This window comes from Sinocyclocheilus grahami, unplaced genomic scaffold (genome assembly GCF_001515645.1).
Source record: "Sinocyclocheilus grahami isolate Dianchi unplaced genomic scaffold, SAMN03320097.WGS_v1.1 scaffold255.1, whole genome shotgun sequence".
Classification (NCBI taxonomy): Eukaryota; Metazoa; Chordata; class Actinopteri; order Cypriniformes; family Cyprinidae; genus Sinocyclocheilus; species Sinocyclocheilus grahami.
The window spans coordinates 1,735,582-1,761,841 of NW_015505434.1; the positions used below are offsets into that span (position 1 = coordinate 1,735,582).

Below are 26,260 nucleotides of genomic sequence, written 5' to 3' on the forward strand. Positions count from 1 at the left end.
TGCATTTATCCCATCCAAAGTGCACACACACAGCAGTGAACACACACACCGTGAACACGCACCCGGAGCAGTGAGCAGCCATTTTTTTTGCTGCGGCGCCCAGGGAGCAGTTAGGGGTTCGGTGCCTTGCTCAAGGGTGCCTCAGTCGTGGTATTGAAGGTGGGAGAGAAAGCGCTGTGCATTCCCCCCCCCCACCTACAACCCCTCGCGGTACCAGACTCGAACCCGCAACCTCTCTAACCATTAGGCCACAACTTCCCCTTGTTGACGCTTAGTCCCACCCCCGTGCCCAGATTGGTTCAAAGTCAAACCATCCCATATTCAACCAGTAAACATAGGTTTTGGTCTTTTGAACCACCATTTAGGATTTTTCACTGGAAATTTGGTTAGAGCACTGGAATTTATGTATTCGCGTCGCTAGGCGATGTCCCGGTAAAATCGATTCCGACGCAGAGTACAGCCAGCGGATCGATCATTTATATTATGTATATTATGCAAATAATTTTTATATAGTTCATAAAGATCATTTTCACTATTTTTTCTACAACACTCATGTGTATTTCTCACTCATTTTGTGTGTAGTTTGTGAATCATTTGCACTATTTGTATTTTTGTTACAGAAGACAATTTGTGCAATTGTTTTCACTAAATAGCTGCACGGTTTGTGTTTGCTGTTGTTCATACTCCGATTGAAAATATATTTCTCTGAAAGAAAGGCACTTTTTTACTGTGTTTTGTTATTTTATAACTGATTCCATTATTTTTACCCCCTAAACGTTTTTTGGACACATCTATATTGTTAGTAAACTAAATAAACCTGTTTTTCACTGAAAAGTGCCTATAACAATATTGTAATAAATGGCTATAACTTGCTTGGGGAATGTTATATGTAGACATTTTTATTTGGAAGTGTAAAACATCCAGATATAACTTTCTAAAGAAAAAAAAATTCAGTTTGAGTACACAGTAAAAAAAACACCATATTGTTGCTTGCATTTTTCTTAAAATTCTGGAAATTCATTCATTCTTAGAGAAAACAAAAGGAAAATTGGGACTTTAAATTAGCTAGACTGAAACTTCAAGTTCTCCTGTTTATAATGATATATGACACTTGATGCTGACTGCTAGAATAGGTCTTAAAGGGGTCATATGATGCTGCTAAAAAGAACATTATTTGGTGTAATGAAATGTTTATGCAGTTTAAAGAAAAAATCACATTATTTTCCACATACTGTACATTATTGTTTCTCCTCTATGTCCCGCCTTTCTGAAATGCGTCGATTTTTACAAAGCTCATCGGTCTGAAAAAGAGAGGTGTGCTGTGATTGTCCAGCTATCCAGTGCGTTGTGATTGGCCAAATTTCTCAAGCGTGTGACGGAAATGTTACGCCCCTTACCATATTGTGATGCCCTGTCCGGCCGGAGAGATGATTCAAAAACATGAAAACCCATTATAAACGTGGCATTCGTTGCATTCAGTGATGACATAATTATGGATTATGATGACTTATACTGTCTTTTTACGCGTTGCGTTGCATCGCGCCGCGTAAACATAAAACAATGTCTGCATTTGTGATCGGAGAAATGGCAAACAACAAGCCCTACTATACACTGCCCAAAAAACTTGCTTTAAATATATAAAATATAAAAACTCTCTAAATATAAAAAACGTACTTACAGTCTTTGAGTCAGAACAGCCGGCATTGTAGTCTACTCTCCCAGGATCAGAAAACAGTCCTCCATAAAATGTGCTGCACACATCTGAATATTTGGGTTAAACTGTTCTGGAACAGTGTTGTAAATACAACTTAACCACTGATTTCTAGTCGTGTCCATTTTTGGAAGGCCAAACAAAGTAGTTTCGCTTTCACAACGAAACACAGCATCACACACGGCGGCCTAGAGTGAGCGGCGGCCGGAGGATAAAGTGAGGAATGGCCGGAGGGCTAGAAAGAGCAGAGGCGGCGGATTCGACGAAGGAGCGTCCGGTGGGCTTGCGGCAACCACATGTGACGACCCCGGGCTGGACTCCGCTTCGTCCACGGTGAAAGCCGATCTGGCGATCCACAGCGCAAAGTTGTAGTATTTCCTCAGCGACCAGCACGGATCAGCTCCAGGCATGACGAAGCAGATATCGTCCTCTTTTGGAAGGCCAAACAAAGTAGTTTCGCTTTCACAACGAATCACACAGTGCCTTCACGACATGGCGGCGGCAACAACAATACTACAGCGAGAATAAAAGTTACGCCTTCATTCTTTGCGTGAACATTTGGGCGGTGTTATGCAAATCTTCCCACATAGTGACGTAGATATGTGGGGACGTGTTAGAACGAGCCGTTTTAGGTAGGCGTGGCTGACTCTTAACTTTTATAAAGAATATCTCTTTGGATTTGAGACTTTAGTCTTTGCAAATTTACAGATCTTCTTTATGCACCAAGAGCTTGTAACACTTCAAAGAGAAAGGAAAAATTTAAATTGCATCTTATGACACCTTTAAAAACAAAGAAAAGTGCAGGCGTGTCAGGTGCCCCAAAAGTGTTCTAGGTCTTTAAGGGTTAAATTGTAATAATATTTAACAGTGGTACTGATTTTACTGTGTTTGATAAAATAAATGCAGTCTTTGTGAGCTTAAGAGACTTCTTTCAAAAACATAAAAAAAAAATCTTACAGAGCCATCATTAGTTCAGTCCTTTAATGCTGTGGTTGTGTGTGCATATATATACAAATATAACCTGTATTATTGACTCCACAGAGAGAGAGATGGGTGTGAAACGGAGTTGAGAGAGTTGAGGAAGAAGTTGGAAATGCTGGACCTCACACACACTGCCCTGACAAAAGAGAGGAATGACCTAAATAAGGAAGTAATGTGTTCTTAATATTACTGACAGATCAGCATATCCGTTAGGCCAATTATTTTGTTGACTTATTGGGCCATGTTTAAATGATCAACATCTGAGATTGACAGTTGGTGATAAACAATGTTTCAGTTTATTTTCTTTTTAAGTGATGTGTTTAAGAGAGCAAGGTACAATTCCTCTATATATTTGAAAAATATATTTGAAGTGTATTATCCATTGACAGTACATTTTATATCTGGCACACTATCCATGGGGGCATTTGGTAGCCAAATGTCAACATAAATCTGTCTGTCACAAATTGTCTCCCGTTACTTACTTTAACCCTTTCTCACTGCTTTTTTCCTTTTATCCGCAGGTGGCCACTCTGCAGCAGTCTGTAACATTGATGCAGAAGGACAAAGAATATTTAAACAGGCAGAACATGGAGCTTAATGTGCGCTGTGCTCATCAAGAAGACCGTCTGGACAGACTGCAGACCCAGCTTGAAGACACTAAAAAGGCCAGGGAAGATGCCTATGAAAAATATGTTGCTTCTAGGTATGTGTGGTAAATAATAAGGATGCTGCCTTTTTACATTCCCTGCTCTCAACCTAATTTTTATTCAGTTGTGAGAATTCATTCAGAGTTCAGTTTTATGACGAATACAGCCCTGATCTCTATTAAGAAGTTTGCATGATATGAAGAAATGGGCCAAATCTGGTGACTCTAGTATTGTGGCATTATATTTGGATTCGGAACAGAGATTCAAGGTCTATTAAGACTCTCAAATCTTTTTTGTGAAGTCATTACAGTTTGACAGTTGTGCTGTTTGCATCCCTCCACCAGAGATCACTATAAGACAGAGTATGAAAACAAACTGCGTGATGAACTGGAGCGCATTCGAATGAAGACCAGTCATGAAATCGAGAGCCTGCAGAGAGCATCTAAAGAGATGTATGAGAGAGAGAACAGGTGAGAGCATGCCTTAATGTCTCTGACTGGACAAGGACAGATCCTTTAACACAGGGGTTCCCAAACTTTTCCATTCCACGACCCACCTAGACAAGTATAACCTATTTCACGACCCACCAAAATATTTGAGATAAAAAAAACAATTGACTTTAGCCTACTTTAAGCTTAATCTTAATTAAAAGTATAATATGGCAGAAATTAATTATTTAAGAAAAATAACCATTTTATTTTATAGTACAACTGAAAAATTTCACTACTAATATTTACGTTTTAATTTCTGTTTACAGGTGTTAAAATATGAAACATGTCTATAAAAACTCGAAATACGCTTACTCCGGTGAACTGTAATCCGCTGTGGGTGTTGTTAAACTCATCGCGAGGTTCAGCGCAGAAAATGCATTCATGCTCCTTCCGTGTGTGTAGGGGAGAGCGAATAATAAATAGGGGACGGGGAGAAATAATAAACATTTTAAATAAACACTAAAAACTGAGATGGCAAATTTACTTCAGTCAGAAATGCACTTTTGCAATGGTTAAATAAATGTTCAGCAATATCTTCAAAAGATTTTTGAACTTTGGCACATTTTGTCTCTATATAGAGATGATATGGCAAGGAAATATTGTTATGCTAGCATGTGGAAATGTTTAAATTGCGTAGTGTTACAATTAACCCCCGTTTGTGCCCCACTCGGCCTGTGCATGTGAAATGCTTTTTACAGACAGTTTCCTTATTGGTAAATGCATAAGGAACAAAAACAGCGCTGAGTTCAAACAGACGATAGAAATGAATTAGCATACCTGAAAAAGTTTTGCAACATTTGAATTTTCAGTGGATGCAATCTCATGCAGAATATACAGCGCAGTGAAGTGAGCGAGTTGTTTCCTTTTAATAATGTGGACCGATCGAGCCTTTTAATAATGACGTCGCTCTGAAACCCTTACTGTTATTACAACTTATTGCAATTCGTAATTAATGTTGGAATATTGTGCAGCCCTAGACTGAACTGTGTGAGTGTGTGTGTCATTGAAACTCAAATTTAGCTGCAGCCAAGTGACTTTGTGCGACCCAACTTGTCCCACTCTGTGACCCACAAGTGGGTCACGACCCACAGTTTGAAAACCCCTGCTTTAACACACACACACCACACACATACACACAGGACTGTTTTCAACAGAAAACCTGGGGATGTAAGGGAGTTTTAAAATTGTGATTTCCAGTCATGGAAGTCTCATCAAAAAAAATCTTTTTTTTTTTAAAAACGATCGTCCCCTAATAATAAATGACCATAAAAATGTATATATTAAAAAGTTGCAGGGCTCGACGCTTACTTTTCTTTTTAGGAGCACTTGTGCTCCTAACTTAAAAAATTTAGGTTTGGTCGCACTGTTGAGCCCTGAGTTGGGAAACTCTGACCTCTGTGTCTTTATGTTTGTCTTCTAAACATTAAGAAAATTAAGAAAATCAGTTTCTTAAGATGGGCTGCAGTGCATGCATGATTATTGAAAGCATAGTAGCTGTGAATAAAGAATATCTGATTAAAACTCCACATGCTTTCATTATATTTTCATCATATTTTTGCACTAATGCAGTATCATTTTCTGTACACAGCATCAGAGCAACATTATACTTTTAATGTTGTTTTGAAAATTGGCACATCTCGTTTCATGTCGGCTCACAGACTTGACACATAGTTTCTCCACTTTTGTGGGACTATAATTGCTGTGTAACTGGATTTATGCCATCTCAAAATGACTTATTTGTGATATATCTGGTCACTCCAAAGCGCAAAAGTGAAATTCAACCAGTGAAACTATGGAATATTATACAGAAACGGTTAGCAGTGGAATGCTGGGGTTTGCTTGTTAGTATTACATGCAATGATACAGGTTATGAATGATCATTATTTATATTGTGTCAAGGCTTTAAAGCACACTTAACCTAAACCTGTGCTGCATAATGTACAGTACTGTTTCAGGAAATGTGTTTATTACTCTTTCAGAAACCTTCGTGAATCCCGAGATAATGCTGTCATTGAGAAAGACAGGGCACTGAATGCAGAACGAGATGCCCAAGCCAAATATGATCAACTCTTAGACCAGTAAGTTCATACACACCTCTCACATATGCGTGACAATCTGTAGCTGTTTTTATTTTCTGATTGACACTTATTCAATAAAAAACTATTGAGAAAATACATGTGCAGGAATTCTTGCCAAGTCATCTTTCAGTGTAAAGAAGCATGACAGCTGAATGTGTGTGAATCATACAATATTAATACACTAGTGAAATCTGTGAAATAAATTTGATGCAATAAGCTGCTTGGCATTTTGTAATCAGGATGGCAACTTTGTACATTTTGTTCAAATGTCATTGTTAGTTTTTTGTTTGTTTTTTTTCAGCAAGAATTGATCAGAAGTGACAGTAAAGACATTTGTAATGTTGCAAAAGATTTATGTCTTACAATAATAATACAATAATTTGTCACTTTCCACAAAAATATTAAGCAGCACAACTGTTTTCAACAATAATAATAATAAATTTTTCTTGATTTCACTATTTCAGTTTTTACTGTATTTTTGATCAAATAAATGCAGCCTTGTTGATCAAAAATCTTACAGACCCCAAATTTTTTAACAGTAGTGTAATTGGATCATTGTTATTTCCTCCCCAATATTATAAATATTGGTTAACGGTAATAAAATGACTTAACTTTTGCATTAGTAAGCACACAGTATAGGGATGAGCGGTGGCATTAATGCTGTTCTAGCCTTTGCATGCACTGGTAAATCTGTGAAAAGGACCTTTCTTTAGGGCTTTTTTTATGTTTTGCTTGTTTTTTTTCTTGGAGTCAAACATTTCAGGCTTGACTGGATTCCTCTAAGGCTAAATCAAGTAATCTTTGAATGAACTGATGATAGACATGTCCATATATTGTCACTGTAAGTAAAAGTGGGTGTAGTCATGTTTTCTGTTAGTGTGATGTCGGTGTATAATAATCAACAACTTTAAAGTTGCAGGAAGGCATATTTTAACCTCTGTTACTACCTCAAGTAAAAAAAAGAAAGTGTTCTTGTATAACTATGAAACGCTTGTCAATGACAAGTAAATAATCAAAGTCAAGATTTTAAAATATGCTGACTGTTGGTTATGATAGCTGTAATTATTTTTGGACACTGAACAGCATCTTCTTGTCTTCGGAGTCATCTTTATCATTTGATTTATGCGTAGACCTGCATTTGCCTCTCTCGTTATTTACACTACATGTGCGAATCGGTGGGCGGGGCTAAACAGGCAGTGATGTAGAAGCAGGCGTTGATCATCTTCTGCGGAGGCTGTGTTTAGCCACACTATTACGTCATAAAGCGGCACATTCCACAACCTGTTGTTTTGGCAAATGGGCTTCAGTCTAACAAGAAAGTTTTGAGTTCTGAAACTTACAGAATGTTTTTATAGTACAATGACCTCTTATATGTCAAAGGATCGAAGGAATTTTGATTTCTCAGTTCATGACCCCTTTAAAGAAAATAATCAGTGAGTCGCCACAGCTCAGTGAAGACTCACTGACAGGCTAACTTCGTATTTGAGCTCTGATTTTTACAGCATTGGTAAATGTCAAGAGTGAGAAAACATGCTAAACTGGCTAGAAAATTAAAAAGACTGGTATTTCCATTTTGGTACGCTCTACTGGTGCATGTCTGCAGCCAAAACATAGAAAGTTGAAGCACAGGCTTGAAAAATTACATTCTTGAAATGGAAACCTAGTGTAGGCGTTGCATTATACACTACTGTTAAAAAGTTTGGGGTCTGTAATATTTGTTAATGCTTTTGTAAAGAAGTCTCTTTTGCTCAGCAAGACTCCATTTATTTGACAAAAAAAACAGTAATACAGCAATATTGTGAAATATTATTACAATAACATTTTTTTTAATTTGAATAAATTTTAAAATGTAATTTATTCCTTTGATGCAAAGCTGCATTTTCAGCAGCCATTACTTCAGTCACATGATCCTTCAGAAATAATTATAATTCAATTCAATTACTAACAGGTCCAGTCTCTATATTTTCTTCCCAGCGGAGGTGTGGACAATACTTGTTTGGAGTACTTATAAATTTCCAGCTGGGAATCAGTTGTAATTTGCGAAAGAAAATATCCTAAACAATCAAAATAGTCAGTAAAGATGAGAACTTTGGGCCCTTAGAGCCAAAGAAGTGGTGTTTTTGTTTTCTACAAAAAAAAGGGGTTTAATACTTCATCAGTTGAACCCAATGGGATATGAAAAAAATTTTATGTGACGAATAAAAGAAACGGATATGTTGAAAAAAAAAAAAATCACAAACCTGGTAGACAGAATTTTTTTGTTTGCATTCTCATTTTCTGCAGTTTTTAATGAAAGTATTATCTAATGGCGCTTTTCCATTGCGTGGTACGACTCTGCTCGGCACGGCACGGTTTGGCTCGGCTCAGTTTGCGTTTCTACTGCAGTTTAGTACCGCTTTAGAGTGGGCGGGATTATTCACATGTCGTTATAGTTGCGCCGCCTCTACTGCCGCAACTCCTGAAAAAGTTTTTCATTCCGCGTCGCCTCATCAACCTGGATCCGCTCCTCTGCTATCAATGAGAGGAACGTCTGTACTTCCTCAACAGACCACGAAACAGCCATTTTTTTGGTTGTTAAAAAAGGTGCGCTCGTTCAAAACAGTTGCGTTCGATCCTTCACTGGCTGTGCTGATTTAAATAGCAATTCTCTTGGGTTTGTGTCGCAAGTTCAGTGATGCAGGTACCGGCGATTCTCTCCGGCCAATCAGTGATCAGCAGAGTTTACACGTCACGTTTTGGTAACGGTACGGTTCGCTTGGAACCTCAACCTAGGTGGTACTAAAAAAAGTACCAGGTACTGTACCCAGTGGAAAACCCCCCAAAAGTGAACCGTACCGTACCGTACCATGCAGTGGAAAAGCGCCATAAATTGCTGCTCACCATGTTTCAGCCACTGTAGCTCTTAATGTGGTGCTTTATGTATTTAGCAGGAGAGAAAGGCAAAGCGCACAGAGCAGAAAAGACTTGAAGTGTGTTTATCTCTAGATCAAAAATTTGCTTAAGAAAAATAGTTAGTGCTGTCATTATGTCTAGTCTGGTTGAAACTAAGCTGGGCTCCAGAACCGGACTGCAGTACACTATTTGAAGAACCCTGTAATATGCTGATTTGCTGCTAAAAAAAATAACCTTTCTTATTATTATCAGTGTTGAAAACAGTTGTGATGCTTAATATTATTGTGAAAACCATACTTTTTTTTTTAAGGAATTCTTTAAATAGAAAATTCAAAAGAACAGCATTTATTTGAAATAGATTTTTTTGGTAACCATGTACAAGCCTTTGTCACTTTCTTTAAAACCTTCCTGACCCCCAAACGTTTGAACAGTAGTGTAAATCTAAGCTGAACTAAATTAGAGTAATCATTTAAAAAAGAATAATTAATTTGTAAAAACAAGCATAGAGGAATGACACATCCTCATATTCTGTGATGTAGGATTTAATATTTATTTCTGAAAACTGGTTAAGATACGTGGTTAACTTTTTTGATAAATAGTTCAATATCATTTATTATATTAAGCCTATAGATTTTGCCATGAAAATAGCCATGAAAGATGGCATAGCCTTAAATCACAGATGAACAAAAATATGTATATTGCAGTTTAATTATATAAAATATGCTGCACATAAATTTGCTTGTTTAAATAAAACTTGCATTACATATTTGAAAATGGGCTAATGGACACAGTTCGTCAAAATGGCAATGAATCTTATGATTCACGGAATAGTTTTTTCTTACTTTTCTACCACTTTCTCTTTATTTTTTGGCATCACCCTAATTTAGCAATCGCTTAGCTTAGCCTAAGGTGAGCCACAGCCGAGATTATACACATTTCATGTTTTTGCCCCAACAGTAAAGACTATTTCAAATAATTGCTGTTCTTTTGAACTGTATTTATGTAAGAATCCTGAGAAAAAAGTTTCCGCAAAAATGTTAAGGACCAAAACTCTTTTCAACATTGATAATAATAATAATAACATTGATAAATTCTGTTCTTTTGAGCTTTATATTCATCAAAGAAAAAAATATTAAAGGGATGGTTGATTGTGATTTTAACTTTTTTAACGTTAGTTAGTGTGTAATGTTGCTGTTTGAGCATAAACAATATCTGCAAAGTTACCAAGCTGAACGTTCAATGCAAACGGATATATCGTCTTTTAAAATTCTGACAGTTTAATGCCTACAATAACGGCTGGTAGGGACTACAACAAGTTACTTCCCGGGTTCGTGTCGTCACAAACCCAGATAAACCCCGCCCTCGGGAAAATGCAGCAAAGGGGGCAAGGCCATGCTGCGCTGCTTTAGAGAAGAGAAAGAGAAAACTAGAGGTGCACGTAAAAATCTATTCATATATGAATCGCGACTCTGTCTTCTAAAGATTCTAATGGATTCACAAGTTTCAAAATCAATGTTCTAAAGCAGCGGTTCTTAATACTGTTCCTCGCGTCCCCCTGCTCTACACGCTCTGCATCTCTCTCTCTCTCTCTCTCTCTCTCTCTCTCTTTCTCTCTCTCTCTCATTCAGCTCAGCTCCAACAATGAACTGTTACAATTATACACTTATTTTCACATAGCTATGAGAAGAGTTAAACATGCAGTTGCCGTACTGTATTAAAGCTTTAATCAGGATAAAACCGTATATTAAAAGCTAACATAAGTAGTAGCATTTACAAATAACAGCATATTTAAAAGTATAAGACAACAACAAACAAAAAAACATAGGCCTACCATTAAAAGCTGTGCTTGCACAGGTTCTGCACGATCCTCTTCAATAATATCCTCTGCTTCTCAATCGGGCTCAAACTGATAAGCAAAATTAACAACGCTGTTGTTTACAATACAACCGGAGCACATGCCGCTGAGGTGAGGGGCGGGACGATTAGACGTGCACTAGAGGCGGTTTAGCCAATCACAACACACTGGGCTAGCTAACCAATCAGAGCCCATCGCCTATTTCTGAGGGCGGGGCTTCATAAAAACAGGAAAAGATCAGCCCCTTTTCTCAGAGAAGGGACAGAGCGGTGTGAAATAAAGGTAAATTGTGAAAAATAGTGTTTTTTTTTGTTTTGTTTTTTAAACGAAGCATTAACACATATTAGACTGCACCCCATAAACACAATCAAGCCTAGAAAAAAAACAGTGAACCACCCCTTTAAGCAGTGTAACTCTGTGATTATACAGCTTAACAACTTCAGCTTTGATGATAATGATAAGAAATGTTTTTTTGAGCAGCAAATTAGCATATTAGAATTATTTCTGAAGGATCAAATGACACTAAAGACTGGAGTAATGGCTGCTGGAAATTCAGCTTTGTCATCACAGATGGTTGATTTTAATTTAGATTTTTTAGAATAACTTTGCATGGGATAATTTTGCAGAGCCGTTGGTCTTTCTGTTTTCACCGATAGATAGTTTGCAGAATGAGTGAATGCAGATGCACTTATATTTGTGTTTTTGTCCAGGTTTAGGCAGTTGCAGCTGAGTTCAGACAGCAGGGTGGCAGAACTGCTTAACCAGGTGAAGCTGAAAAAGTTTGAGTTGGAGCGTTCCCAGATGGTCCAGGAGGAGATGGCCAGGAACCTCAGCCTTTGTCAAATTGAGTGTGAGAAACACCAGAAAAAACTGGAGGCAAGACACTTTAAAATAAAATCCTTATGGCAAAGATGCCATGCACATGAAACCTGAACAAAGTGATTTCCTTTAGCCTCATTGCAAGTTGAAACCTGTTAATTGCCTAAAGGATTACTTCACCATTCTGTCATCATTTACAGCAACTTCATGGCATCTCCAACCTGCATGACTTAGATTTTTCCAAGGAACACAAAAACAGAAATATTTAATTTACTGTCCGCTTTTTACCATATGATGAAATAAATAGGACAAGCTCCTTTTTTTAAAAAAATTTATATTATGAAATCCATGAATTTTTGAAAATCTTAGATGACATTTTTGATACATTACATTATTATTACTATTATCGGCTTTTCACCAATTTTTAATACTGGTGCATCCATACGTATGATTTGCATGAGGAGCAAAACTAAATTTAAAGGGGTCATATGATGCTTTTTTAAAGATCATTATTTTGTGTATTTGGTGTAACAGAATATGTTGACATGCTTTAATGTTCAAAAAACACATTATTTTTCAAATACTGTACATTATTGTAGGTCCTCTCCATTAACTTACATTAACATAGACTACTTTAATGGTGTGTTTTTGTTTGTCATTGTGGATCCCAGTTGACAGGGCAATACATTCTTCAATGGGGCAGTACTTTCTCCTCCAGTGCTCTTCTGAGAAAAGAAAGTCTTTAGAATAACATGAGGATAAGTGATGATAGACTTGTCATTTGTGGGTGATCAGTTCATTAATCATTAGCTTTGTTAGGTTTAAATTTGAATATATAATTCTTGTAATGAGCGTCACACTGAATCTCAAATCATTTAGACATCAGACAAGGGTTGAACCCCATACCAGCCTCCTAAAACAAGGATTGCACATATTTGTCAGTATCATAAAAACCTATTTGAACATGATGTTATGACACCACCTTTGTTACTCAGTTTCTGTTGTTATATCGTTGTCCCTCTCTTGATGTGCTTATGCAGGTTCTAACAAAAGAGTTTTATGGGCTACAAACATCATCACAGAAACGTATCACTGAATTGCAAGCCCAGAATTCTGAACAGCAAGCTCGACTGGAGACATATGAGCGGTTGGAAAAGGAGCTGGACGATGTTACCATGCAGGCTGCAGAGAGTAAGACCAGAGACTGATTCAGTCATTTCAATTGAAGACCAAAGATAAGATAAGACCAGCACATCAGCAAGGTTGCACGCTGCAATTTAAGAGTCTGTTAGGCCAAATCTTCCTTAAATTCTTACCCAAGGGTTTTATTTCTGCATATATGATTCTGTAGATTTAAGGATGTCAATGCTGTGGTAAAATCTGTGATGATGATGAGGAGTTGTTTTTGACTACTCGTGAAACAGTTGTGCTGCAAAAAGCACATGTGAGCAATGCAAAAACAGTTTAATACTATAATCAGTCCCATCATCATGTCAACATTTAAAACATGTTAAATACGCTGCATGTTTGTTTTTCCACTGATTTACATGTTCAGAATGCCATACTCAATCAGACCTGAAGACTGTTTAACAAAACGGCCTCAGGGCTTGTCCTTAAACAACCTTCTTCTAAACGTCAGTGAATATGCTGACACTGAGCTGAGGTGATGCAAAAGGCTGGCCTAGCCAGGTTTTAAAATCCCTCAGGTTAACAACTGTTTTTTAACCTCATCAAGTTAATAACAGGTTTTTAACTTCATCAAATCTGCATAGATCAAACATGAGAAAGAATGCCTAGTACAAAGAATGCAGGTTGATACTGGATGCAATCCCTTGAAAAGTGCATTAAAATATAATTTATACATACAATGGGCCTCATTCATGAAACATTCGTAAATATAGGAGTAAATTCTGAGTAATCTGCGCGTACGGACCTTCCCGAAAACTCTCCTCCGAATTCACAAACACTTCGTACACATCAGATTTGATAGTTAAACATGCGTATGTTAATTAATTCCAATCATTCGTAAATAGGGCGCTCGTGCACGCTCATTCACAATTAGCATAATGCCCGCCTATGAATTACAGCTACGTAAATTGTGTGTCCAGGAACGCAGTGGAATATTCTGGTCTACTTTCTCATGTTTGGCTCCAGTATATTGCATAAATGCAAAAAACCAACACCACCAGCTGGTTTCTAGCTGAGAGACGCTTTGGTTGCTATGATTTGAAATATCCACGGCAGTAACGTATTACTAGTATCTCATTTTGAAGAATATTACTGAATATAAAAATGCAGTAACCAGCAATATTAACTTCTCTATTGTTGTTCAGATGTTGTACAACTAGGATGATTGATCGGTGTAGTATTTGTCCCGCCCCTCCTCCATTGATTGGGCGGCTGGGTAAAAAGTGACAGTGACAAGAGCCGCGTTTTACCCAAAGCTAAACAGTTTATCAACTCTCAGCTACAAGAAAAAAAAACGGAGCAAACGAACTTCTAAAATATTATAATGGCAGTGCATCAAATTCAGGCCCCATCCACACGGAGACACATTTAGCTGTATACGTATACATTTTGTATCGTATAGGCGTTTCGTCCACACAGCGTTTTGGGAGAGTGAAACCGATATTTTTTTAAACTGGGTCCCAGAGTGGATAAATCTGAAAACGCCGCCCTTGCGTTTTCGTGTGGACAGCGAATCCGTATATTTTCTGAAACGATGACGTCATCAGCCCAAGTCTCGCCCCTAGTCAGACACCGCTACGTCACGTAACTGCAACAAAAACATGAACAAACACTGAACGATTGTCTTTTTATTAACTTACATTAACACAGATTAATAAATGTATTGTTCCATGTTCGTTTGTATACCGTGTGCAAGGTTTATGCGCATAGTCCAAGTCGTCGTCTTCGTTTTTAGTGTATCTCTGTGGCAGAATTACAGGGCCACATACTGGTCTGGCATGTATACTACATCGTTTTGTGTCGGTTTCGTGGTTTTGTGTGGACGCAGATATTTCTTGAGACGAGGAACAAAAAAGATCGGATAGGGAAAGCTCTGGCTTCGTGTGGACGTAGCCTCAGTGTCATCAGTTTGCCAAAATGAACACAGAAGAACGTTTTACGCACCATTTATACTTGGTAGGGAGCAGGTGTAAATTTCTTTCCTACCAACTAACATTTTGAAAATACGAACATTTTCATGAATTTGAAAGTTTACGTCAGAACGGCTTTACGGACGATTTACACAAAAATTTGTTTTGCTCGTGTTTCATGAATGAGGCTCAATGACTTGAATATACATCCTCTCTGATGAACCTGTTTTTAATTTCTGAATTAAGTTTAATTTTGATATTTGGACCATAACGTAAAAAGTATATCAGGGTCTGTAAATATATTATATATATACCGGTATATATTAATCATCATTATTAATTTTTAAAGTAGTGAAGCAGTTTGCTGATATTATTATGAAGTCAATGAATTATGAAGATAACCTTTCATTTTAATAACCTGTTTATGTCATTGAAAATTTCTTTCAGTTGTTTAATTTGTATTTAGAAGCTGCATTAGGTGTAAAAGTTTTTAAAAACCATCTGAAACCAACATAAATTTCTAGGAACTTGGCAAACGATTTGTCCTTTTTATTTTATTTTGGATATTCTTATTTGTTATTGGCCCTTATGTTCTTGTCCAGTTGGTTGTAAAAACTTGCTATTGAGGCCTCATTCTTTCTTTTATCTGTTTAAACACCACTTCAACATTCTTCACTCATAAACTTTTCTACACCGTATGTATTGTAAGAAGATAGAAAACTGTTTGTAGTCCTATATTAGATATTCAGTCCCTTCTGGCCATGATACTAGCCGGGTGGTCTAGACATGCTTGCTCTTAAACATACTTTTTCCTCTTTTTTTTGTAGTGGAAAATGAAGATGAGGCAGAGAGGGTACTGTTTTCATATGGTTATGGTGCCAACATTCCAACAACTGCCAAGAGAAGACTGAAACAAAGGTGAAGTCTGAGGAGTTCATTTGTCTTTGAAAACCAGAAGCTCATCTTTGTGTTTACTGACTGTTTTCATGTCTGCGTGACTCTAATCATAGGTTTCTGAATGTGTGTGTGTGTGTGTAGTGTTCACTTGGCACGCAGGGTTCTGCAGCTGGAGAAACAGAACACACTGCTTAGGAGAGACCTGGAAAGACAGACGACGCACAGCAGTCAGATCTCTGAAGAGGTGCTGTGATTTCACTCTTTTGACAAGAATGCAGAAACACACACATAGTACCATAGTACCTTTCTTTCTTTCTTTCTTTTTCACATGGCCTCCAAAAGCAAGTGCTACAAAAGCAAGGGCAAACCTGATGCAGCAGTCAGTCACATATATTTTGCAATTCATCCATCCATACATGCATCCCCCATGCTCATGTTGTTCCAAACTCATTACACTTTTTTTTTTTCTGATGAACATAAAAATAGGGGGAAAAAATGTATACTGCGTTGGTCCTTTTATGCAAGATTGAAAGGGAACTAAAGCTTTCAAGCTTAAAAAAAGGACAAAAAACCCAATAAAAGTATCAGAAATGTTGTCCATATGCCTGGTTTTCTTTGGCGTGTTCATGAGAAAAGCAGTCTGTAGAAGAAGTAGAGAGATGATTTAGTGATTTGTGAATCAGTTGTTTATTTTAAACAGGATGTTTTAAGTCATTATGTTCATTTAGTTCACAAAACTGATTTGTTCATGAATATGACTAATCTGGTTACTCAATGATCCATTCATAATAGCTCACTGGAGGGGAAGATTATCTTGAATTTCTGTTTCTCACACAAAAATATGATAAAATATTGTGTACAGTTCTTGAAATTTCTCCTTTTGCATTGCATGGACGAAAAAAAAATCATGCATTTGGAACAACATGAGAGTGAGTAAATGATAACATAATTTTCATTTCATTTTCAGAAAATTCTGAAGCTAGTAATTCCCGCTGAAAAGGTTATGTTTTTAAACTGCCTATAGCATTGTAAACTGTGGTACACAAAGTGGGTTCTAATCCTAGCTGCCTTTCAGTTTTCTGTTTCATTCAAAATCTGTTCTATTTGCATATGCATATATGGTAAGCTCAGGGTCAGAGCTCTTAAAATGGCAAGAGAAAAATCTCCCTAGAATTTGAAAAGCATTTTGAAATATTAAAGCAGTTAGATATAAGTAGGCCTGTCACAATAACATCTTTTTGTTGTGCGATATATTGCCTCAGAAATAATTGCGATAAGCGATATTATTGTCATTTTAAAGACCATTTTATGCCACTGAATATATAATCATAATGTAACAGCATAAAAATGCAAGAAGGCCAACACACTTCCAAATGACAACAATCTTTTTATTCTTAAGAATATTTAGATCATGGAAATGAAGTATCAAAATATTAGATACCTTAAAAAACTTGAATAAATATTAAATAAACATTTTCTAACAAAAAGTGCAAAGTAACAAGTAGAAAAAAAGAAAAATGCGCAAAGAATTTTCCCCTGATCTTCTTTTCTCTGTAAATTAAGGGTGCACACTATTACTGAAAAACAATCCCTGCTTAGCAGTCAGATGTCCGTATGCACAAATGCACAGATCCCTAGACAAGACCATATCTGCAGATGAAACTTTGTTTGTAGAAGCATTTTTAAAATTTGAACTAGCACCTCATGACTACACCACGTTATTTACAAGAAGCTGCAAAAGACACGGGCGCAAGTGGAATGCAAAAAACATGGTGACATTAATTTTTATGTAAGTATAATGTGCAATATATTGCATCACCATAAATTGAGGTCATGTACATATATTGCACGATAAGTCGATATATTTATTATTACGACAGGCATAGATATAAGACAGAGAATCACATTTACATTTAACTCGCCGCAATGTCTATTTCTAATTTGTCCCCTCTTTAAATCATCATTGTGTTATGTTTGCTTTTACAGATATTCAGTAACTTCAGCAGCATTTTTGTTAGTTCAGAAGGTCAGTTGTGTGGTTTCAAATATAGCAGAAAGTACTGCAGACTGTAACAAAAACATTCAAGGATCAGCTTTCATCTAAAATAGTGCTTTGGAAAGTCTAGCTTCATGCTTTACATGCATTTATTCTAATCTAACTGTGATAAAGATTAGAGCTGTAGGCAGTTTGCAAGACCCCCCCCCCCCCCCAAATGCTTTTAATGTTTAATGACGGTTACATTTTAGATGGTGTCACCTATTTTGTCCCTCTTGAATATGCCTTAAAAGTGCAATCAGATCTCTATAAAGTGATATAAAGTAGTTATGAATATGAAGTATAATATAAAGAGATTCATAAGTAGTCATTCCCTTTAAAATTACATGCAAATCATCACTGGTGAGTCAGTATTATGTCAAAATGTGGACGTTGAAACAAAAATAACACTCCAAGAAACAGAAGGTAATTAAAAAAAAATGCTGTGAATTACTGCTGCATATGCTAAATACCGACTTGAGTGATTATGCAAACGATTATTTAGTCTTTAATTACTGTACATAAGTTTTTACTTATCTTTTTGTGATCAAAATAAAAATGTAATATTTTGTGGTTTAATAGTATAAAAGAATAAAACATGAAAACCTCAAAAGAAGAAAATGTATAATTTTTTTTTATTCCATGGTTTGTCTGAATACTCGATTATGATTGGCTGGCAGGTATGCATTAAAACCGTTTAATGCACAGGTAGTTTTCACCATTCTATATTAATGTGCTGCTTTAACTGACACACACAAAAGCACACACACCACTCGCACAGAGAGAGAGAGCGATCAGAGATCCCACTGCGCACACAGAAACGTTCAGGAGTAGGCCAACATAAACTTGTCAACACTGCCCCACATTTTTAATTAATAAAACCACTTAGATACTGGATCACTGCATTATATTCCTCAGCAACGAGGAGGTAAAATCTCTGTTTAAGTAACTAAACCCACAAATTGTTTGCAGAGAGAGATGCACATATGCATCTTTCTCTCTCGATCAAATTTTCGATAATTAATTCAAATAAATGCTATAATTCATTCAAATAAATGTGATCTAACTGCACTATTTCATCTCTGTGTCTGATTTCAAGCGGGCAGAATGCTAGAGCTAACGAGCCGTAACTGACTAAAATAAGTCATCCGGTCCCATCCGGTCAAATATTGCGCTGCAAAGAGCAATACTAGTTTTAACTTGTCTATAACTTGGCAAATGACCATGGAATAAGTGGGATAATCAATGGCTTGCCGTGCATTAAAGAATTTTAAATGCACTTCATGGAGGCAACCAGGTTGGAGGTTCTTTGCCTCCATGTCGTCAATTTAAAATAATTTAAAGGGGTCATATGCTAAAAAGAACATTATTTTGTGTAATGAAATGTGTTTATGCAGTTTAAGGTTAAAAAAAACACATTATTTTCCACATACTGTACATTATTGTTTCTCCTCTATGGCCCGCCTTTCTGAAACGTGTCGATTTTTACAAAGCTCATCAGTCTGAAAAAGTGAGGTGCGTTGTGATTGGCTGAATACCTCAAGCGTGTGACGGAAATGCTACGACCCTTACCATATTGTGATGATGCCCTGTCCGGCCGGAACGATGAGACAAAAACATTAAAACCCATATAACTTGGCAAATGACCATGGAATAAGTGGGATAATCAATGGCTTGCCGTGCATTAAAGAATTTTAAATGCACTTCATGGAGGCAACCAGGTTGGAGGTTCTTTGCCTCCATGTCGTCAATTTAAAATAATTTAAAGGGGTCATATGCTAAAAAGAACATTATTTTGTGTAATGAAATGTGTTTATGCAGTTTAAGGTTAAAAAAAACACATTATTTTCCACATACTGTACATTATTGTTTCTCCTCTATGGCCCGCCTTTCTGAAACGTGTCGATTTTTACAAAGCTCATCAGTCTGAAAAAGTGAGGTGCGTTGTGATTGGCTGAATACCTCAAGCGTGTGACGGAAATGCTACGACCCTTACCATATTGTGATGATGCCCTGTCCGGCCGGAACGATGAGACAAAAACATTAAAACCCATTATAAACGAGGCATTCGTTGCATCCAGTGGGGACATAATTATGGATTATAATGACTTATACTTTTTATAATGACTTATACTTAGTCTTTTTACGCGTTGTGTTGCATCGCGCCGCTTAAACATAAAACCATGTCTGCATTTGTGATCGGAGAAATGACAAACAACAAGCCCTACTATACACTGCCCAAAAAACTTGCTTTAAATATAAAAAACTTACTTACAGTCTTTGAGTCAGAACAGCCGGCATTGTAGTCTACTCTCCCAGAATCAGGAAACGGTCCTCCATAAAATGTGCTGCACACATCTGAATATTTGGGTTGAACTGTTCTGGAACAGTGTTGTAAATACAACTTAACCACTGATTTCTAGTCGTGTCCATTTTTGCAAGGCCAAAAAAAGGAGTTTTGCTTTCACAACGAAACACAGCGTCACACACGGCAACCTAGAGTGAGCAGAGGCCGGGGGATGAAGTGAGGAACGGCCGGAGGGCTAGAGTGAGCAGTGGCAGCGGATTCGACGAATGTGTGTCCGGCGGGTTTGCGGCAACCACATGTGACGACCCCGGGCACGGTGAAAGCCGATCCGGCGATCCACAGCACAAAGTTGTAGTATTTCCTCAGCAACCAGCACGGATCAGCTCTAGGCATGACGAAGCAGATATCACCCTCTTTTGGAAGGCCAAACAAAGTAGTTTCGCTTTCACAACGAATCACACAGTGCCTTCACAACATGGCGGCAGCAACAATACTACAGCGAGAATAAAAGTTATGCCTTCTTTCTTTGCGCGAACATTTGGGCGGCATTATGCAAATCTTCCCACATAGTGATGTAGGTATGTGGGGGTGTGTTAGAACGAGCCGTTTTAGGTAGGCGTGGCTGACTTAACTTTTATAAAGAATATCTCTTTGGATTTGAGACTTTAGTCTTTGCAACTTTACAGATCTTCTTTATGCACCAAGAGCTTGTAACACTCCAAAGAGAAAGGAAAATTTTAAATCGCATCATATGACCCCTTTAATGCACGGCAAACCGTTGATTATCCATAGACACTGTATACTAAATAACACTTTGTGAATGTATTTTTAAAATGTACAGAAGCTCCTAAAAAGTCCAATCCTGGCATTTTTGAGCTGTTGGTCATCAATTAGAACATGTAATTGGTTTCAGTAGGTGATTTATTACTCAGATAGAATATAGCCCATGATAAAGGAAGTGATTAGTGAGTAGTCATCAATGTATGTTACTTGTGATAACATGCATAGTATTAACTGGAACATAAGTTAACAACAGGCTCACTGTGATAGCAGAATCATTTGTCTTGTCTTGGTTTCAGACTAACCCAAGCCCACAGATTAGATTGTAACAAGGACTCTCCTTCCTAATTGTTGTTCAGTCTAAGTCTACAATCAAAACATAGCATGTTAAAAAAATGCAACCAAGATGTCCCATGTACTTCAAACTGCACTATTTACAATGGAAAACACTAGGAAGACCCTTCAGTAGATCTTACGGAATCACTTTATCATTACTTCATTTTCACTGATTATTAGATCATTACTATTAGATACAGTGATCCATAATTGAATTTATTTGTTCATTTATCTATACATTTAACAATTTACCCTGTTAACATTTATACAGCTACAACATAAAAGAAATCAAATCACAAGAACTGAAAAATACACGACTAAAAGGGAGCAACAGAGAACTTTTTAGAGAGATACAGCTGTTAAATTATGAAATTCACATTCTTATTCCCATTTTATTACAATACATTTTTTGACAGTTAGTAATAAAATTACAGTAAGTTTTAGGATGTGACACACTGCCTGTGGTTAAAGTAACCCAGAAGACAGGTCTCTGGTACTTGGAAAGACAGTTTGAATTTTGGATATTGCATATCTCTTGCCAAAAATCTATGTATTTGAAGGCAGAGCTAAGTCAAATGTAAAGGTTTCCCCAGCTTGCCATTTTTAAAGCTGAGGGATGAAATGCTGGTGGTAAATTTGTGCAGTCTGAATGGTGTTAAATTAGGCTGGTGCAGGAAGTAAAATGTAATTAATTTAATTAATCTAATTGTCTCATTAATCTGACACACCCTTACTTCACCAAGCATTGCACTGAGCATTCTTCTGACATTAGAGCCATGTCAGAAGAACCCATGTGAAAGCTATGAATGCTGTGTTTGCATTCTGAATGTAATGTGACGGTGATTAAAAAAGGGTTGTGTACCGCAGAATAATGGTAACAATCATAGATTGACAGGGCAATATCCACTAGGTTTATGGTTTTGACCTTTAGAAGGTCTTGTTTGATATACTTGCCAAAAAAAATAAATAATTTGGATTCATTATAATTCTGTTTACTCAGCCCCAATGACAACAAACCCCAATCCGTATCGTAATGTTCACAACAACTAATTCCTTGATCAACCCATATTTTGAAATTCTTATTCTGAGAAGAAAAAAAAAGCATTTGCAATCTGTTTTTCCATAATGGTGTTGTGGTTGAAAGAAACTCCTGAACAAACATCAGCTGCAGTCTGCTCCACATCTGAATAATCCAGAGGTTATTAATTATCATTAATTTTCACCTCTTACACAATGCTTTGTACACTTCCTTTTTCTCAGAATATTCAATATTTATATTTTTTTCAGAAATTAATACTTTTACTGAGCTAGGATGCATTAAATTAATCAGAAATGACAGTAAAGATGTTTATATTATATTTCAACTAAATGCTGTTATTTGGAACTTTCTATTCATCAAAGAATTCTGAAAAAATGTAGCAATTTTCACAAAAATATTTAGCAGCAATATTTTCAACATTGACAATAGTAAGAAATATTTTTGAGCAGCAAATAAGCATATTAGAATGATTTCTGTATGATCATGTTGCTCAGTAGACTGGAGTAATGGCTGCTGAAAATTCTGCTTTGCATCACAGGAATAAATTAAATTCTAAAACGTATTAAAATAGAAAACCTTTATTTAAAGTTGTAATAATATTTCACAATATTGCTGTTTTTACTGTATGAAATGCAGCTTTGGTGAGCATGAAAAAATAAAAGTTTTTCTTTTAAAAACATTACCAACCCCAAGCTTTCGAGCAGTGGTGTACATCTGGGCCATATATCTAGATTGGGCTGTCCAATTATGCATATTTCAATTGAGAAGTCTTAGTCCTTCTGATCAGTCCAAAGCACAAATGTCAAGACATTTTACAATGCTAAAAACATTGATACTTGCATTGGTAGAAACTGAACACATAGGAATGTATTTTGATTATTTGATTATACTGTATCAAGAGAAAGAACTCTATGAATACATATGAAATGTATATAATATATACAGAAAATCCTGTAAATGAGAAAGACAGTTGCCCGAAACGGTTTGGATCAGCTTTTAATAAAGAGGCATCACAAGTCTATGCTTGTTCCTCTCTGCCCTCCTACACCACAGTTTTAAACCTAGTACACTCTGTTCTCAGCCTAAAGTAATATGATTCATGAATAAATGAACAGATCCATTCTTTTAAAAAGGGCAGCAATACATTGTCACCAAGGCAATTATCATTGTCTTTATAGAGGGTGCTGAGACAAAAAGTGCAGAACGGTTTTGTTGCATGATCATTTAGTCTGAAACACCAGGCTAATAGAAAATGGCCAGAGGGAGGGAAACATAATTGCATTGTTTAAAACTACCCGTAAGAAAAATCACTTGATATATATGACTTGCTTCACAGACATAACATCAGAGCCTTTCCTTTCATTGGCATTTAAAGCTATCTTAACAAGATCGTAGCAGACCGTAACTGTCATGCTTGATGTTCTCACAAAGCACCTGAAACATCAGTGTGTCGATGTACTGTATTTGGCCCGTGTGCTCATGCCATGTTTACATGTATCACGTTTCTCAGTCGCGTGTTTTATCTCTTGTAGCCCTTTTCCTTTGCCCTATCCTTTGCCCCATCAGATGCACACTCCAGCTTATCCTCAGCCAATTGGAAGAGCCGTTGAGCAATGTTAATGAGGTTACGTGAACCTGGCCTCCGCTGTTAGCAAACAGACTTTTACCATGTCAGACATGACTAATTGGCACTTTGTACGTCTTTGTAATTCACTGAGGATGAAAACCACGTTTTCTTTACAAAATTCCTTTAGATTGCTCACTTAGCCACCCACACAGTGGAAGCCTCTCGTTGCATGCAGACTTTAAGAGCCCCACCCTGCTACAGCAGCCCAAAGATAGCAAGATCTTACCTGTAAACTGGTCCACAAGTCATCTGTTTCATGCTCTATATCTTATCACCCTTGACAGTCACTGACTGATGGCTTGACATAAGAAGAATAGCAGAGGGGATTATAATTGATCACTTAAAGCACTGTGCTTTAGATGTGTCTTTCTGATGAGTATAACCAGGTCGTATATTTCTAAAACAAAAACAAAGAAGATATTTTGCTGTATCCTGCTTGCTAAATTATTTACTACAACGAAATCAATCCCCTATTTTTTTTTAAATGAATAAATAAGCATTGTGAACTATTATTACTATCTAAATGTTTTCTATTGAAATATATTTTAAAATGTAATTTATTCCTGTTATCCGAAGCTGAATTTCCAGCAGCCATTAGTCCAGTCTTCAGTGTCAAATGATCATGCAGAAATCATTCTTATATGTTGATTTACTGCTCAAAAACATGTTATTATTATCGACTTGTCAAAGTTCAAGACATCTTCTCTTAAACACTTTTTGTATACATTTTCACAGTGCATTACGGAAAGAGAAGATTACACTACTTCAGGTGAAAAACAACATGGCTGCAGATTTGGAGAGACTCCTGAACCACAGAGAGGTAACTGCTGTATCAGCTGATTAAAAGGAATAGCACAAAGAGAGCACAGTTCTCTCTTTTCTCTTCTCCATCTCTCTTTCTCTCTTTTTTCCTCTCTTTTGAATACGAAGTACTCTAACCTATTTATATGGAGATAGAATTGTTGCATAATTCCAAATAAATAGATTATGATCCACAATAGGGATGCAACAATACAGTTAGCCCACGGTTCAATACATACCTCGGTTTTTTAACCACCGTTTTTGTTTCGGTTCGGATCTGATGGCTTGGCACATCATAGTGTTTTTTTGTTGTTGTTTTTTTGCAATTTAAAATGCGATTTTTAAAGCAAACCAACAACAAACTCCTGTACTATTCTGTACAGTGAAGAAAAACATGGATGTAATGTACACATGTAATATTTCATTCATACTGGACAGAAGAAATCATTCTTATATGTTGATTTACTGCTCAAAAACATGTGTTATTATTATCACAGTTGAAAAAGGTAGTGCCAATTGTTTTTATTTATGTGTTTTATTATTATTTATTATCTACTGATGAAGTTAAAAAAAACTTCAAAAAAACAATTTAAGTAGTTATTTTTTTGTGAGAATGTAAGTCTTTACTGTCATGTTTGATAAATTTAGAGCATTCTTTCTGAATAAAAGTCTTACTGACTTTTGAATGGTATTTATGTATGTGTATGAACATTATATTTTAAAAGTAAATAAACACTTTGTAAAACTAAACTATGTAAACTAAATAAAACTGTAAAGCTATATAAATACAAATGCATTTTTTTTGTAAATTTAAGCTTGAAAAAAGATTGTATGTTTTTAGATTTGAGAAATATTACATTAAAACATAAAACTATGGAAAATGAACATTTTACAATTACATTAAATATCAAGTATTGACCTACAATTTATATGTATATTATTCAATCAATAACTACTGGTAAGAAATGATGTGAAATTATTATTATTTTTTATTTTTTTACTTTCAGTTGGATGCGGCAAATCAGCTTCTTCAGCAGGCACAGCAGCCTCACAGCTACCTGATTGAGACCATACGACAAAGAGACACTCAGATCCAAACGCTGATATGTTGATTTACTGCTCAAAAACATGTGTTATTATTATCACAGTTGAAAAAGGTAGTGCCAATTGTTTTTATTTATGTGTTTTATTATTATTTATTATCTACTGATGAAGTTAAAAAAAACAATTTAAGTAGTTATTTTTTTGTGAGAATGTAAGTCTTTACTGTCATGTTTGATAAATTTAGAGCATTCTTTCTGAATAAAAGTCTTACTGACTTTTGAATGGTATTTATGTATGTGTATGAACATTATATTTTAAAAGTAAATAAACACTTTGTAAAACTAAACTATGTAAACTAAATAAAACTGTAAAGCTATATAAATACAAATGCATTTTTTTTGTAAATTTAAGCTTGAAAAAAGATTGTATGTTTTTAGATTTGAGAAATATTACATTAAAACATAAAACTATGGAAAATGAACATTTTACAATTACATTAAATATCAAGTATTGACCTACAATTTATATGTATATTATTCAATCAATAACTACTGGTAAGAAATGATGTGAAATTATTATTATTTTTTATTTTTTTACTTTCAGTTGGATGCGGCAAATCAGCTTCTTCAGCAGGCACAGCAGCCTCACAGCTACCTGATTGAGACCATACGACAATGTTAATTTATTTTACAGATTACTACTCAGACTTGTCAAAGTTCAAGACATCTTCTTTTAAACACGTTTTGTATACATTTTCACAGTGCACTACGGAAAGAGAAGATTACACTACTTCAGGTGAAAAACAACATGGCTGCAGATTT

At 36.2% G+C, this 26,260-nt stretch overlaps 1 protein-coding gene across 1 annotated transcript in view; it reads left to right on the top strand.

Moving 5' to 3' along the window:
- Positions 1 to 26,260, top strand: part of LOC107598769 (progesterone-induced-blocking factor 1) — a 34,362-nt gene that overhangs the window by 5,543 nt on the left and 2,559 nt on the right. Inside the window, exons 6-14 of the mRNA XM_016290203.1 lie at positions 2,753 to 2,861; positions 3,214 to 3,395; positions 3,684 to 3,809; positions 5,810 to 5,908; positions 11,366 to 11,531; positions 12,515 to 12,665; positions 15,400 to 15,490; positions 15,611 to 15,713; positions 25,403 to 25,486. Coding sequence (XP_016145689.1) covers positions 2,753 to 2,861; positions 3,214 to 3,395; positions 3,684 to 3,809; positions 5,810 to 5,908; positions 11,366 to 11,531; positions 12,515 to 12,665; positions 15,400 to 15,490; positions 15,611 to 15,713; positions 25,403 to 25,486 — 1,111 coding nt within the window. The remainder of the gene's footprint in view (positions 1 to 2,752; positions 2,862 to 3,213; positions 3,396 to 3,683; positions 3,810 to 5,809; positions 5,909 to 11,365; positions 11,532 to 12,514; positions 12,666 to 15,399; positions 15,491 to 15,610; positions 15,714 to 25,402; positions 25,487 to 26,260) is intronic.